The sequence below is a fragment of the Hypanus sabinus genome, chromosome 5, assembly GCF_030144855.1.
Source record: "Hypanus sabinus isolate sHypSab1 chromosome 5, sHypSab1.hap1, whole genome shotgun sequence".
NCBI classification, from domain to species: domain Eukaryota; kingdom Metazoa; phylum Chordata; class Chondrichthyes; order Myliobatiformes; family Dasyatidae; genus Hypanus; species Hypanus sabinus.
This window is the reverse complement of record NC_082710.1, coordinates 178668668-178685260: the sequence shown is the minus strand read 5'-3', so window position 1 is coordinate 178685260 and position 16593 is coordinate 178668668. Positions and strand designations below refer to the sequence as shown.

General features: G+C 45.4%; 1 protein-coding gene across 1 annotated transcript in view; it reads left to right on the top strand.

The window, feature by feature from the left end:
• Positions 1-1974: 1974 nt before the first annotated feature.
• The window catches only part of LOC132394673 (E3 ubiquitin-protein ligase TRIM39-like), a 32321-nt gene continuing 17702 nt past the window's right edge, over positions 1975-16593 (top strand). Inside the window, exons 1-5 of the mRNA XM_059971042.1 lie at positions 1975-2411; positions 2498-2593; positions 3404-3637; positions 4733-4755; positions 4852-4970. Coding sequence (XP_059827025.1) covers positions 2001-2411; positions 2498-2593; positions 3404-3637; positions 4733-4755; positions 4852-4970 — 883 coding nt within the window. The 5' untranslated portion in view covers positions 1975-2000. The remainder of the gene's footprint in view (positions 2412-2497; positions 2594-3403; positions 3638-4732; positions 4756-4851; positions 4971-16593) is intronic.

Below are 16593 nucleotides of genomic sequence, written 5' to 3'. Positions count from 1 at the left end.
GTGAAATTAAACACAAAGTCAACAGTGAACACAAAATATCAGCGAACAGCAAATGCACGTGTAACAAGTACGAGCGCTGAGCCACAACTGTCGTCTGGAGGCCTCTGCTCGTGCCGCCACGTCACACCTGAGTGACGTCAGCTGTTGGCGAAAAAACTTCGGTTTTTAACTGTAAAGTGATAGGTAAAGCCAGGTAGGTTGGAAAGATAAAGGGTTGAAGAAGGAATCTGATACGAGAGAAGAATGGAACATAGGAGAAAGGGAAGGAGAGGGGAACGCAGGGGGAGTTTATAGTCAGTTAGAAGGTAAGAGGCCAGAGTGGGGAATAGATGAAGAGGGGATAGGGACGGAATTTTTTTCTGGAGGCTACCCAGACATAATATACGGTGTTTTTCCTTCGTACAAGAGTTGCCCATGGACTGTCGGAATAGGAATGAGAATTGGAATTAAAATGTTCCATCTTTGGCAGATGGAGCAGAGGTGTTTGACAATGCAGTCCCCAGTTTACAACAGGTCTCACCAGTGTAGAATAGGTTGCATTGGGAGCAGCAGAACAAATAAATGACCCAGCAGATGAAGTGTTGCCTCACCTGGAAGGACTTTTTGGGTCCCTGAATGGAGGTGAGGGAAGAGGTGAATAGGTGCTTTGGCTGCTTGCAGGGGTGAGATTAGTGGGGAGAGTGAATGGACAAGGGAGTCATGGAGGGAGAGATCCCTGTAGAAAGTAGAGAAGGGAGGAGGTAAAGATGTGTTTGGTGGTCGAATATCTTTGGAAATGCAGGAGGTTTCGGAGGATGATGTGTTGGATGCGGACACTTATGTGCTGGTATGTTATGACAAGAGGAACTCTATCACTGTTGAGGCAGAGGGAAGATGAGGTGAGCACAGATGTTCGGGAAATGAAGGAGATGCGGGTAAGGGCAACATCAATAGCGGAGGAAAGGAAACCGTTCTTTACAGAGGAGGACGTACCTGACGTTCTGGAAGGGGAAACTGCATTCTGGGAACAGATTCAGTGGAAATGTAGGAGTTTAGAAAAGTTACAGGAGACGGGGTGGGAAGAGATACCTGTGGGAATCAGTAGGTTTATAAAATATGTCAGTTGACAGTTTGTTTCCAGAGATGGAGGCAGAGAGAAGGGCAAAGGGGAGGGAGGTGTTTGTAATGGACTGAGTAAATTCAAGTGCAGGGTGGAAGTTAGTGGCAAAGTTGATGAAATTGATAAACTCAGCATGGGTGCATGAAGCAGCACCAATGCAGTCATTAATGTTTCTGAGGAAGATTTGGGGAGCGTTACTGGGGAAGGCCTGGAACATGGGCTGTTCTACGTAATCAACAAAGAGACAGTCATTACTGGGGCTCACGCAGATATCCGTGGATAGCCATCGAGTCTGGAGAAGGTGGAGGAGCGGAAGGGAAATTGGTGACGGTGAGCACCAGTCCTTCCAGCTGGAGGGGAACTGGTTTGTTCTTTTATTGAGAAAGAAACGGAGAGCTGTAAGGCCTTCTTGATGGGGGATAGAAGTTACAACTGGACATTCATGGTGAAGATGAGGCGGTCAGTGTCTGGGAATTGAAAATTGCTGAGGAGATTGAGGGCATGAGAAGTGTCGCTGATGTGGGTTGGGAGGGATTGACCTGAAGGGGATAGAATGAAGTCAATATATGAGGACACGAGTTCAGTGGGGCTGGAGTACCCAGGAACAGGGTCGGAATATAGGCCAACAGTCTATCTCGCTTTTCAGGAATTGTCCCTTTCAGTTCTGTCTTACACTGAACCAGGCCCCGCGCTCCGGGTTCATTTATATTCAGACCTCTTTAATGTGTTTCTGATCCCACCCTGACGTGGAAATTGCCGCGATTCCCGGCCAGAGAACACTTAGAGCAATGTTGTTCATTCCCGAGACTGCAGCGCGCCTAGTGGACATTCCCGGTACTGCAGGGGCTCATCAGCTCCCGAAAGTGAAAGGATCCTGAACCAGGAAGTACCGGGAGTTAACATGGCTTCGAAAGGACAGGTCGAGAGTTTAACCGAGGAGGTAATTTGTTCCATCTGCCTGGATTTCTTCACCGATCCGGTTATACTGGAGTGTGGACACAACTTCTGCCGCTCCTGCATCACACGGTGTTGGGAAAGGGAGGAGAGAAACTCCTGCCCGGAATGTAGAGAGGAGATTGCAGACCGCACCCTCAGGGCCAGTCAGGCCTTGGCAAATCTGTCTGAGAAAGCTCGAAAACTAAACCTGAATCCGACAGAGAAGGAAAATAAACTTCTCTGCGCGGAACATGAGGAAGAACTGAAGCTGTTTTGTGAGACGGACAAGAAACTGATCTGCCTGATCTGTGCGACTGCGCGGGAACACAAGTCTCACAACTTCATGCCGGTTAACGAAGCCATTAAAATGTACAAGGTAAAAATAATCTGCTTTCAATCGTCTTTTTGCCTAATCCAAAATTGTCAATTTTTTGTCTAATACATTCACTCTCTGATTCCCAGGGTCGGGTTAAATCTTCCTTAGACTCTCTCACAAAAAAGGAATCGGACTTACGGGAAATAGAGCAGCAGCAGAAAGAGAAGATTTCTGGAGTTCGGGTGAGTCTTCCTGAGCAGAATTTACAAATTCGCTGTGTAGTTTTGTTCCCTTTAATGCAGAATAGCAGAGTATCGCAGCTCCAGTAACCTGGGTTCGATCCTAATGTCTGGTGCTGTCTGCGTGGAGTTTGCACATTCTCTCAGTAAGCAGTACCTTCTTTTAGCCGACATTTCATGGTTGAACAGTAAATTGGCTACTGTAATTAACCCTTTGAAGGGGGTTTGTGTGTGAATCAGGTGGGAGTTAATGCGTTAGTGAGGAAGACTGGGTTTCAGGGAAATATGATTGAATATCTGGGAACCACTCACTCTCTGCCTGTTCTGCCACTGGAGTTTGGGACAGCAATGAAGGTCGTCCATCTCCGGCAGTGTTCATGTCTTCATTTAACATGTCAGTAGCTACTTCTCGGTTTTCACTACTGTTGGTCATGCAGGTCCTGAGTGGAAACTCGGGAATAACATGGCACTCAGATGTAGAAACACTCTTCATTGTTTCCGTAACAGTTTTGTTTCACCAGTCAGTATTGTTAGCCCTGAGCTGAACACATGAACCTGGAGGACCAGTGGACCACTCTTACTCTGGCCTCTACCCTTTGACCTGTTTGGCATGGGTGACCCCACCAAGAGTCAAAGCATAAAGCCCACATTCCAGCCAACAGAGTTCTTTGGGTCATTGAGGCACACAAGCCTCCAAACCCAATGGCAAGGTTGTGGTCCTCTTGGATGATAGTGGGCTGGACAGACCCTTCCATATCATAAGGAAATACATCAGGGCCAAATAATAAACCAACCTCTCCTTTCATTTGACAGGAACAGTCACAAAGCATTCAGTCCCAGATCACATCCCAGTTTGATGAACTGCGCCGGATTCTCACTGAGACAGAGCAGCGTGCACTCCGAGATATCAGGGAAGAAGAGGAGAGGATTCTAAATACAATGAAGAAAAATCTTCAAGAGATTCAAGAGAATTTAAATTGTATTCAGGAGGAAATCTCAAAGTTACAGGAACAGATGGATCAACAAGAAAATGTCACATTCCTCATGGTGAGAGATTTCAGTTTGGTCCTGTAAAAATGCAAAGTCACAAAATGATGTATTTTAAATCAATGTGGTATTTACAAATATGTAGTTGTAAACTGATTTAAACTGGACAAATGTCTTCACTGTTCTGGACTGTTGTCATTCCCCAAACCAGCCTCCCACAACATCTGTACATCACAGGACAGTCTGCAGCCTTCTCGGGAATGAGTTATTCTGATCAGAGCACTGAGCTGGTGATCGTTTCTGTGATTTCCACATATAATATCCCCTGATACTCAGAGTAACATCCCATTACAGTCAGAGTGTGTGAGTGTGTCTAGTGCAGTGGGTGCGAGGGTCTGTCTGTCGATCAGTGGGAACTGAGGTTGACTTCCAGAATGTGACCCACGCATCAGATTTACCATCAATATCTGGTTTGTATCAGATTCATTGTTTTGGAGAATTTTGTCCTATCTCTTTTGTTTTTCAGATATATTCTGTTCTGAATTATATCCAATTTTCCATCAAAGACAGGTCTTTCAGCCCTTCCTCTCCTATCAATTTCCCTGCTTCACAAGTAACCTCCCACACATTCACCACACAGAACAACAGTGCCCTGAACTCCATGGTCCCTCATGTGCTTATGCAGCTTCCCCATTACAATCAATCTCTGCTGTTCCACTTCAACCACTCCTGTGGCTGTGAGTTCCACGTTCTCTTCACTACATTTCTTGTGGGATTTATTAACGACCAACTGATGTTTTATCTTTGATTTTTGGTCTCTGCCGAAGTAGAAATATTTTCTCCACTCCCACCCCATCAAATCCATTTGGAATGTTAAACTCCCCCATCTGACCCTCCCTAACTTCATATCCAGATAAAAATACACAACCTGTCCAGTCTCTCCTGTAAGTTCCATCCTCTCAGTTATAGTACAATTTTCATAAACATTCCTTGTACTGTCTCCCATGGTTCTATGTCCCTCTTTTTCTGTTTGTGTCAGTGGGAATGAGTTAAGTGGGAATTTTCAGCAGTTTTTAATAACCTGTCTCAGATTCCTGCTGTTCGGATGCCGACGGTCATCTCAGTCAATTGAGATCTGTGTTTTATTTATTTCAGGAGGAAGCTTGTCGGGAGATGAGGTAAGAGATGGTCATTACTGAAACACTGTATCAATTTGTAAAATAGTTCAATTATCACTGATACTCAGTTTATAGCCATCTGTGTAATATTTACAGGGTTAGTGAGGATACCCAGACATTGTCGGTGACAGATGATGCCCTATTGGTTGAAAAATTTGATCATCCCTATTTGCTTAACAGAGCATCGGAAGAAGTGTTTGGCAGTATTAAGCGAGGTAAAACATACAGATTCTTTTGTCCTTGTTTATGAGACACAATTACGTTATAGAGTAACTTAATAGTAACACTCTTAGAATGTTACTATTAAGACTTAGAATGAGAGTAAGCATTCGGCACAGACTAGAAGGGCCGAGATGGCCTGTTTCCGTGCTGTAATTGTTATATGGTTATAATTAGACACAAAATATGGTTGTACTAATAATGCTGAACAGAACTAGATACAATAAAGCATAGGAGCTGAATTAGTCTATTTAGCCCATCTCTGAACCTCTTTTGAACCCTCTCCAATGCCCTCACCTTTTCTCAGACCTGGAGCCTAAAACTGTTCCCAATACTCAAGGTGAAGCCTCACCTGTGCCTTATAAAGCCTCAGCAACACATCCCTGCTCTTGTGTTCTAGATCTCTTGAATCGAATGCTAACATTGCATTTGCCTTCCTTACCACTGACTCAACCAACAAGTTAACCTTTAGTTTGTTCTGCACGAGGACTCCCAAGTCTCATTGCATCTTCAATTCTTGGAGTTTTTCCCCATTTGAATACAATCTGCAGATTTATTTCTACTACCAAAGTGCATGACCATGCATGTTCCAACATTGTATTTCAGTTGCTTCTTTCTTCCCATTCTCCTAATCTGTCTAAGTCCTTCTGCAGCCTCCCCATTTCCTCAAAACTACCTTCCCCTCCACCAATTTTCATATCATCAGCAAGCTTGGCAACAAAACCATCTACCCCATCATCTAAATCATTGATATACAGTATAAAAAGAAGTGGTCCCAACACTGACCCCTGCGGAACACCACTAGTCACTGGCAGCCAACTAGAAAATGATTCTTTTATTCCCAATCACAGCCCCTACCAATCAGCCAACTCTCTAAACATGTCAGTAACTTTCCTGTTAATATCATGGGCTCTTAACGTGGTAGCAGCCTCATGTGACACCTAGTCAAAGGCCTTCTGAAAGTCCATTTATACAACATCCCCTTCAGCTATCCTATGTATAATCTCATCAAAGAATTCCAACAGGTTTGTCATGCAAGATTTTCCCTGAAGGAAACCATGCTGACTTTGTCCTATCTTGTCCTGTGTCACCAAGTACTCCATAACCTCAATCTCAACAATTGACTCTAACATCTTCCCACCCACTGAGGTCAGGCTAACTGGTCATAATTTCCTTTCTGTTGCCATGCTCTTTTAAAGAATCGAGTGACATTTGCAATTTTCCAGTCATCTGGCACTATGCCGGATTCCAGTGATTTTTGAAAGATCACTTCTAAAGCCTCCACAATCTGTACCACTACCTCTTTCAGACCCCAAGTGTAGTTCATCTGCTCTGGGTGACTTATGTACCCTTTGGTCTTTCAGCTTTTTGAGCAGCTTTTCCCTTATAAAATTAACTGCACTCACTTAGTTCATCTGCCACCTCCCTGGCTTCCATTACTATTTCTCCGGCCTCATTTTCTAGTGATCCTACATCCACATTAATCTCTCTTTTATTTTTTACATACTTGAAAAAGCTTTTACTATCCACTTCGATATTGTTGGCGAGCTTGCTTTTATATTTCATTTTTTTCCTCCTAATGATTCTTTTAGTTGAGCTCTGTAGTTTTTAAAAGCTTCTCCATCCTCTCTTCCCACTAATTTTTGCTTTGTTTTATGGCCTTTCCTTTGCTTTTACATTAGCTTTGACTTCCCTTGTATTGTTTTTCCAATTAAGTATTTCTTTGCTTTTGAAATACATCCATCCTTCTCATCTTTTATTCCCAGAAACTCACTCCAATGCTGCTCTGCTATCATTCCTGCCAGCATCTCCTTCCAAATTATTTTGGCCAACTCCTTTCACATATTACTGTAAATTCCCTTATTCCACTATATTAATGCTATGTCAGACTTTACTTTCTCCCTATCACTGCTTCCTCAGGGTTCTTTTATCTTAAACACCCTATTTGCCCCCAGTCATTCCATTACACCCAATCCAGTATCGCTGATCCCCTAGTAGGCTCAACGACAAACTCCTCTAAAAAGTCATTTCACAGGCATTTAGCAAACTCACTCCCTTGAGATCCATTTCCAACATGATTTTACCAATTGTCCTGCCATGGCTATCATAACATTGCCCTTTTGACATTCCTTTTCCAGATCCTGTTGTAATCTATGGTCCACACCCCAGCTACTATTGGGACTCTTGCAGTTTCTTGGCTCAACCCACAAGGATTCAACATCTTCCAATCCTATGTTACATCCTTCTACTGATCTAGAAACATAGAAACCCTACAGCACAATACAGGCCCTTCAGCCCACAAAGCTGTGCCTTACCTTAGAAATTATGTCATTCTTCACCTGCAGAGCCATGCCATTCCCTCTGCCTACCTTCCTATCCATCCAATACAACGATCCATCCGATATAACCTGGGACATTCATCTCCTAACTACAGTACAACCATCCTTCAACCATGATTCAGTGATGGCCACAACATCATACCCAACAATCTGTAATGGTGCAACAAGATCACCCACCTCATTTCTTATCCTCTATGCATTGAGATATAACACTGAGTACTGTATTTGCTACCCTTTTTGATTCTGTGTTCCTGAAGTACTGATACTCACCCTGTTGACTGAGACCATGTCCCATCACCTGCCCGCCCTTCCTGACAGTCTGACTGTAGGCTATCTTTGGTTTGTTACCATAATTCCTATCCTGTCCCTTCACTCTGGTTCCCACCTCTTGCCAAATTAGTTTAAACCCTCCCCAACAGCTCTAACAAACCTGCCCGTGAGAGTATTGGTCCCACTAGGTTCCAGGTGCAACCTGTGACTTTTGAACAGATGATAACTCCCCCAGAAGAGATCCCAATGATATAAGAACCTGAAGCCCTGCCCACCTGCACCAGCTTCTCAGCCAGGCATTAATTTGGCAAATCACAAACAAGGGAAAATCTGCAGATGCTTGAAATCCAAGAAACGCAAACAAAATGCTGGAGGAACTCAGCAGGCCAGGCACAATGTATGGAAAAAAGTACAGTCGACGTTTCATTCTGAAACCCTTTGGCGGGGAGAAGAGTGAGAGAAATGCCAGGAGATACATGATGGAGGGATGAAGCAAAGTGCTAGGAAGTTAAATGGTGAAAGAGACTGAAGGCCATGGAAGAAATAAGAAGAAAGAGGTGGGGGAGGAGCACCAGAAGTAGGCGATGGGTGGGCAGGTAGATAACATGAGAGAGGGAAAGGGGATAGGAAATGGTGAAGGGGGGAGGCGGAGGCATTACTGGAAGTTTGAGAAAGTGATATTCATGCCATCAGGTTGGAGGCTACCCAAACAGAATATAAGGTGTTGTTCCTCCAATGGAGGGACATTTCGGAATGGGAAGTGGAATTAAAATGGGTGGCTACTGGGAGATCCCGCTTTTTCCAGCAGACGGAGTGTAGAAGCTTGGTGAAGCAGTTTCCCAATATACGTCGGGTCTCACCGACATACAAGAGGCCACACCGGGAGCACCGAGTGCAGCACATGACCCTAACAGACTCACAGGTGAATTGTCACCACACCTGGACGGACTGTTTGGGGCTCTGAATATGTGAGGGTGGAGGTGTAGGGGAGGGTGAGACACCTTTCTGCTTGCAAGGGTAAGTGCCAGGAGGGTGATCAATGGGGAGGGACAGATGGACAAGGGAGTTGCAGAGGGAGTGATCCCTGTGGAAAGCAGAAAGGGGGGGGGGGAAGAGAGGGAAAGATGTGTTTGGTGGTGGGATCCCGTTGGGTGGTGGAAGTTTCGAAGAATTATGTGCTGGATGCGGATGCTGGTGAGGCAGTAGGTGAGGACAAGAGGAACCCTATCCCTGGTAGGGTGGTGGAGGTTGGGGTAAGAGCAAACATGTGTGAAATGGAAGAGATGCGGTAGAGGGTAGCGTTGATGGTGGAGGAAGGGAACCGATGTCTATTATAAACCAACAGACTCTCACAGCCCACATCACACACTTCCTGTTTCTACCTCCTACCCAAAATCCACAAACCTGCTTGTCCAGGTAGACCCATTGTTTCAGTTGTTCCTGCCTCACTGAACGCATATCTGCAGTTCTAGACAATGTTTTATCCCCCGGTTCAGTCCCTTCCCACCTACATCTGTGACACCTCACACACTCTTGATCTTTAAGGTTCCCTGGCCCCCATCATCTTATTTTTACTCTGGATGTCCAGTCCCTGTACACCCCCATCCCCCACCAGGAAGGCCTCAGAGCTCTCTGTTCCTTTCTGGACACCCGTCCCAACCATGGATATATCCATTCCCCTCCACCACCACTCTCACTCTCCACTCATCCTCACTCTAAATAACTTCTCCTTCGAGTCCTCCCACTTCCTTCAAACAAAAGGGGTAGCCATGGGCACTCACACGGGTCCCAGCCATGCCTGCCTGTTTATTGGCTACCTGGAAGAGTCTATGTTGCAATCCTACCCTGGTGACCGCCCCATAATTTCCTACGCTACACAACAACTGTATTGGTGCTGCTTCCTGTACCTATGCTGAACTTGTCGATTTCATCCACTTTGCCTCCAATTTCCACCCTCCCCTCAAATTCATCTGGTCCATTTCCAACACTTCCTTTCCGTTTTTCAAACTCACTGTCTCTATCTCCAGAGACAGCTTATCCACCGATGTCTATTATAAATCAATGGACTCTCACAGCCAGCTGGACTATACCTCGTCCCACCCTGCTCCTTTTAAAAACACCATCTCCTTCTCTCATTCCAGAACAAAGGTGATGTCCTCATTTTCCAAAGAAAGGGGCTTGCCTTCCTCCACTATCAATGCTGCCTTCAAATTTATCTCTTCCATTTCAAGCATGTCTGCTCTTACCCCATCCTCCGACCACGCTACCAAGGATAGGGTTCCTCTTGTCCTCACCTACCACCGCAACTGCCTTCGCGTCCAGCACTTAAGTTTCTGAAACTTCCGCCATGCCCAATTGGATCACACCACCAAACACATCTTTCCCTCCCTACTCCCTCTTTCTGTTTTCCACAGGGATCGCTCCCTACATGATTCCCTTGTCCACTCGCCCCTCCGCACTGGATTCCCTCCTGGCTCTTATCCTTGCGAGAAGAACAAGTGCTACACCTGCCCCTACACCTCCTCCCTCACTACCATTCAGGGCCCCAGACAGTCCTTCCAGGTGAGATGACACTCCAGGTGACTGGGAGACCACTTCTCTGAGCATCTGCGCTCCGTCCACCAGAACAAACAGTGAACCCATTTTAATTCCACTTCCCATTCCGATATGTCTGTCCATGGCCTCCTCCACTGTTGGGATAAGGCCACACTTATGTCGGAGGAACATCATCTTATATTCCATTTGGGTAGCCTCCAACCTGATGGCATGAACATTGATTTCTAAAACTTCCAGTAATGCCTCCCCCCTCCCCCCCACTCTTCACCATTTCCCATCCCTTTTCCCTCTCCCATGGTATCTCTTTGCCTGCCCACTGCCTCCCTCTGTTGCTCCCCCAACGGATCTCTCCAGCCTTCTTTCTTCCACGGCCTCTGTCTCTTTCACCAATCAACCTCCTAGCTCTTTGCTTCATCCCTCCCTTGCCAAGTTTCACCTGTCGCCTGGTGTATCTCTCTCTCTCTCCTTCCCACACCTTCCAAATCTACTCCTCAGTTTTTTTTTCTCCAGTCCTGCTGTAGGGATTTGGCCCGAAACGTTGACTGTACTTTTTTGCATAGATGCTGGCTGGCCTGCAGAGTTCCTCCAGAATTTGTTAAATCATCCTGTTTCTACCCTCACTGGTGCGTGGCACAGGCAACTATCCAGAAATTCCTTCCTGGGAGGTCCTGCTTCTTAGCTTTCTTCCTAACTCTCTAAATTCTCTTTTCAGGACCTCTTTGCTCTGTGCTCACTGCCTATTCACATTTCCATTTCTCCAACAGTCTCCCAGCTCCTCGCCTCCTGCAGCTTCCGGGTGACTACTTCCCTGTGACTCTGATCAATTATCTCCTCACTCTCCTCTACAATCCAAAGGTCATCCAGCTGCAGCTCCAGATCCCAAACATCCCCAAGGACTTGGGAGTCATTGTGCAGAACACCCTTAAGGTTAACTTGCAGGTAGAGTCGGTGGTAAGGAAGGCAAATGCAATGTTGGCATTCATTTCAAAAGGTCTAGAATACAAGAGCAGGAATGTGATGCTGAGGATTTATAAGACACTGGTGAGGCCTCACCTTGAGTATTGTGAACAGTTTTGGGCCCCTCATCTTAGAAAAGATGTGCTGGCATTGGAGAGGGTCCAGAGGAGGTTCACAACAATGATTCCAGGAATGAAAGGGTTATCACATGAGTAACGTTTGATGGCTTTGAATCTATACTAGCTGGAATTCAGAAAGGTGAGGGTGAGTCTTATTGAACCTTTCGTATGTTGAAAGATCTAGACAGAGTAGATGTGGAACGGATGTTTCCCATGGTGGGAGAGTCTAGGAGAAGAGGACACAGCCTCAGGATAGAGGGGCACCCTTTCAAAATAGAGATGCAGAGAAATTTCTTTCACCAAAGGGTGGTGAATTTGTGGAATTTGTTGCCACATGCGGCTGTGGAGGCCAGGTTGTTGGGTGTATTTAAGGCAGAGATTGATAGGTTCTTGAATGGACACAGCATCAAAGGTTATGGGAAGAAGGCTGGGAACTGGGGTTGAGGAGGAGAAACAAAACAATCATTCATCATTGAATGGTGGAGCAGACTTGATGGGCCAGATGGCCTAGTTCTGCTCCTATGTCTTATGGTCTTGTGCTTGAATATGGTCTTCAGGGAGCTGCAGCCAGATGCACTTCACACAGGTGGTGTTCACTGGGAGACTCTGGGTCACCCAGGACTCCAACATCCGGCATGAAGAAGACACAACAGCCATTTACTACACTAGGTACAGTAAGAGAAAAAAAGGGAAGTTTAACAGAAGCTTACCCAGAGCCAATGCCTCTTTGGAGCTGAAGCCTCCTTCGAGCCGAAGCCTGCTCTCACCACTAACCGAATCCCAACAATGGCCGCTCCGTTTGTCCCTTCTGTACTTTTAAACAAGTGCAACCAACTGAGGCCTGCTCCTGTCGCTGATTGGGCTGTCAGAATGAGGCTGGATGCCTGCGAAGCTCTCCTTTTAAACAAGTGTCGCCAACCTGCTGGAAACCTCGTCACTGTGCCCTGCTCCTGCCACTAATCGGGTCATCAGAATTGAAGTTTATTCTGGCACCAACTCCACCTGTTGGGAAGCAGCACAGTTACATGGTCAGCTGGAGATGTCAAATCCCTGAACAGACCAACACAGGGGGCAACGTACAACCCATACACAGCACTGTTATGTGAACCACTGCATCCTGATCCCATTCGCACTGGACAGATACGCCAATGCATGAGTTTGAATCTGAACACAGTAGCTCTGGAATTAACATTCAATGAATGACATTAAGTCAAGTCAAGTTTATTTATATAGCACATTGAAAAACATCCCACGTTGACCAAAGTTCTGTACAGACCAGAGCAACTAGTTAAAATCACAAATACAAGAAACACAGACATAAAACAACAAGGAAAATAGCTTATGGGCACAAAAGAAACACAAGGGCCTAGGCACAAGCCAAAAATTTAGCCAAATCAGGAGGATTCAAATGCTGGTGAATAAGTGTAGGATTTGAGCCTGGATTTAAAAGAGTCGATGGAGGGGGCAGATCTAATAGGGAGGGGAATGCTGTTCCACAGTCTAGGGGCTGCAATAGCAAAGGCGTGGTCACCCCTGAGTTTAAATTTAAATCGCGGGACAGCCAGAAGCCCCAGGTCAGCTGACCTGAGTGACCTGGAAGTAGAATAAGGGGTTTGAAGGCAGTGGAGGCCAATTCTCTGGATGCTTTCAAGAAAGAGTTGGATAGAGCTCTTAAAGATAGCGGAGTCAAGGGATATGGGGAGAAAGCAGGAATGGGGTACTGACTGAGGATGATCAGCCATGATCACAGTGAATGGTGGTGCTAGCTCGAAGGGCCAAATGGCCTACTCCTGCACCTATTGTCTGTTGTCTATTTGACTGGACGTTTGGTTTCAGGGGGAGACAAAGCTGTGTGTCATCAGTATAACAGTGGAAAGAAATGCTGTATTTCTGAATGATTTGGCTGAGGGGAAGTATATATATATATATATATATATATATATAGAGAGAGAGAGAGAGAGAGAGAGAGAGAGAGAAAAGAGAGGGACCTAGGATGGAACTTTGAGGGACCCCACAGGAGAGACTAGCTGGGGGAGAAGAAAATTTGCCTATATTGACGGAGAAGCTTCTATTTTTGAGGTAGGATGTAATCCAGTTCAAGGCAGTGTCATCAACACCAACCCCGTACTGGAGAAGGTCTATTAAAATGGCGTGATCCACAGTATTGAACACTGCGCTGAGGTCAAGAAGAATTAGAATGGCAGAGTCAGCTGAGTCGATAGAGAGGAGCAGATCACTGTACACTTTTAGCAGGGCAGACTCTGATATGATAAGCCTTAAAACCTGACTGAGATCTTTCCAAGATGTTGTTTTGGTGTAGGTAGCAATTGACTGAGAATAACCTTTTCAAGAACCTTTGACAGGAATGGAAGTTTAGAAGTAGGTCTGTAGTTACTATGTAAGGTAGGGTCTAAGTTGGGTTTTTTCCAGGAGGGGCTGGACCACAGGGCGCTTGAAGCAGATTGGAACGGTACCAGTGGCCAGAGGATGCTGGGACTGGATATGTCAAAGCCAACATTCAGGAGGGCAGTGGGGACAATGTCAAGGGGGCAAGTTGCAGGTTTCACGATGGACACAATCTTTGTAAGGAAGGGCAGCGTGATGGGTTGGAAACAGTCCAGTTTAGATGAACAAACCAGTGAGACAGCTAGATTGTGGGTGAGGGATGGGGAATGTTCGTTCTAATGTCCTCAGCTTTGCTCATGAAGAATTTTAAAAATTCTTCGCACTTAGCGGGGACACCCCTAAGCTGATACCAAGGGCGGGACAGATAACAGAATTTATGGTACTGAATAAGACCTTGAGATTATGAGAATTATTAGAAATTAGGTCAGAAAAATATTTTGGTCTCACAGCTTTAACTGCTTCCTGATATTTATGAAGATTGTCTCTCAAAATTTCAAAGGAAATTTGATGCTTATCACACTTCTACTTTCGTTCGGATTTTCGGATTATCCTCAAGATAAAAGTGGATAAAATCTGGTATCACTGTGGTGACAGGGATCGTCAGAAAAACACAGCAGTCCTTTGAGCCCCTCACCCTGTCTGACCTGTCCGTGACCGCAGTCTGATTGACTCAGCTCTGCTCCCTGCTGGACTCACGAGTCTCACTGTTGTGATCAAACCACCACATTGAAGCATCGTCAGACTGAACTCGGACACACCATCATTGATCTCGGTGAACGACGTGAGAAGATCATGTAACCAGCCTGGCAAATCTCCCTCACACACATGCACAAGGACGATTGATAGAGTGTAGTCAGAGCCTCAACATTGCACATTGTTAGTTACACACACACACACACACACAAACAACAGTGAACAGTGATAAAGACAGTCAGAGACACAGACACAAATTTACATTTAAGAATGAAATCTGCCACCTTTATCCAATCTGCCTGTTCCTGTGGCATTGAACTGACGTCACACCATCAGTTCACAGACAGACTCCAGGGTGGGATGATCTGGGAAGGGGTTTGGTAGATGTTGAACCCATGGCCCAACTCATCTATCCGGGCAAAGATGTCGTCTTGAATAAGTCCCATCACCGTGTGTTTGTCCCATATCTCTCTAACCATTTCATATCCGTGGACCTGTCTAAATTTATTTGAAAATATTTTAATTAGACTAAAAACCATAAGACTAATATATAGGAGGAGAATTGGGCCATTTTGCCTATTGAGTCTGCTCCACCATTTCATCCATGGAACCATAGAACACTACGGCTCAGTACAGGCCCTTCAGCCCTCCATGTTGTGCCAACCCATATAATCCTTTAAAAAGAAAGTACTAAACCCACACTACCCTATAACCCTCCATTTTTCTTTCATCCATGTGCCTGTCCAAGAGGCTCTTAAATACCCCTAATGTTTTAGCCTCCACCACCATCCCTGGCAAGTCATTCCAGGCACTCAATGTTTACTCTGTGTAAAAAAACCTTACCCCTGATGTCTCCCCTAAACTTCCCTCCCTTAATTTTGTACATATGCCCTCTGGTTTTTGCTATTGGTGCTCTGGGAAACAGGTAATGACTATCCACCCTACCAATGCCTCTCATAATCTTGTAGACCTCTATCAAGTTCCCTCTCATCCTTCAATGCTCCAAAGAGAAAAGTCCCAGCTCCGCTAACCTTGCTTCATATGACTTGTTCTCCAAACCAGGTAAATCTCCTCTGCACCCTATCCATAGCTTCCACATCCTTCCTATAATGAGGTGACCAGAATTGAACACAATACTCTAAGTGTGGTCTCACCAGAGATTTGTAGAGTTGCAACATGCCCTCTCTACTCTTGAACTCAGTCCCCCTGTAAATGAAGCCTAGCATCCCACCGGCCTTCTTAACTACCCTATCAACCTGTGCAGCAACCTTGAGGGATGTATGGATTTGAACCCCAAGGTCCCTTTGTTCATCCACACTCTTAAGTAACTGACCATTAACCCTGTACTCAGTCTTCTGGTTTGTCCTTCCAAAATGCATCACCTCACACTTGTCCGGATTGAACTCCATCTGCCATTTTTCTGCCCAACTCTGCAGCCTGTCTATATCCTCTTGTAACCTTCGACCACCTACAGCTCCACCCACAAGTCTTCCAATCTTAGTATTATCCGCAAACTTACTCACCATTCTTCCACCTCTATATCCAGGTCATTTATAAAAATCACAAACAGCAGGGGTCCCAGGACAGATCCCTGCAGCACTCCACTAGTCACCGACCTCCAGGCAGAATACTTTCCTTCCACAACTACCCTCTGTTTTCTTCCTTTAAGCCAATTTTTTTATCCAGCCAAGGTTCCACTTATCCTATGCCTCATGACTTTCTGGATGATTCTCTCATGAGGGACCATGTCAAATGCTTTGCTAAAGTCCATGTAGACCACATCCACTGCCCTTCCCTCATCAATTTCTTTTGTTACCTCTTCAAAAAACTCAATCAGGCTCATGAGGCATGATCTTCCCTTCACAAGGCCATGTTGACTATCCATGAGTTGACTGTACTTCTCCAAATGCTCGTAGATGCTATCCTTAAGACTTTTTTCCAGTAGTTTGCATACCACTGACATAAGACTCACAGGTCTCTAGTTTCCAGGATTCTCCCTATTACCTTTTTTTAAACAAGGGAACTACATTTGCCATTCTCCAGTCCTCCGGCACTTCCCCTGCAGCCAAAGAGTATTCAAAGATCGTAGCTAATGCTCCTGTGATCTCTTCTCTCAATTCCCACAACCACCTGGGGTGTATCATATCCAGCCCTGGGGATTTATCAATCTTAATGTTTTTAAGAAGATCCAGCACTTCTTCTTCCTTAATCTCCACATTGTCCAGCACACAGGCCTGTTCTACTTCGACCTCATCCTGATCAAGATCCTTTTCACTTGT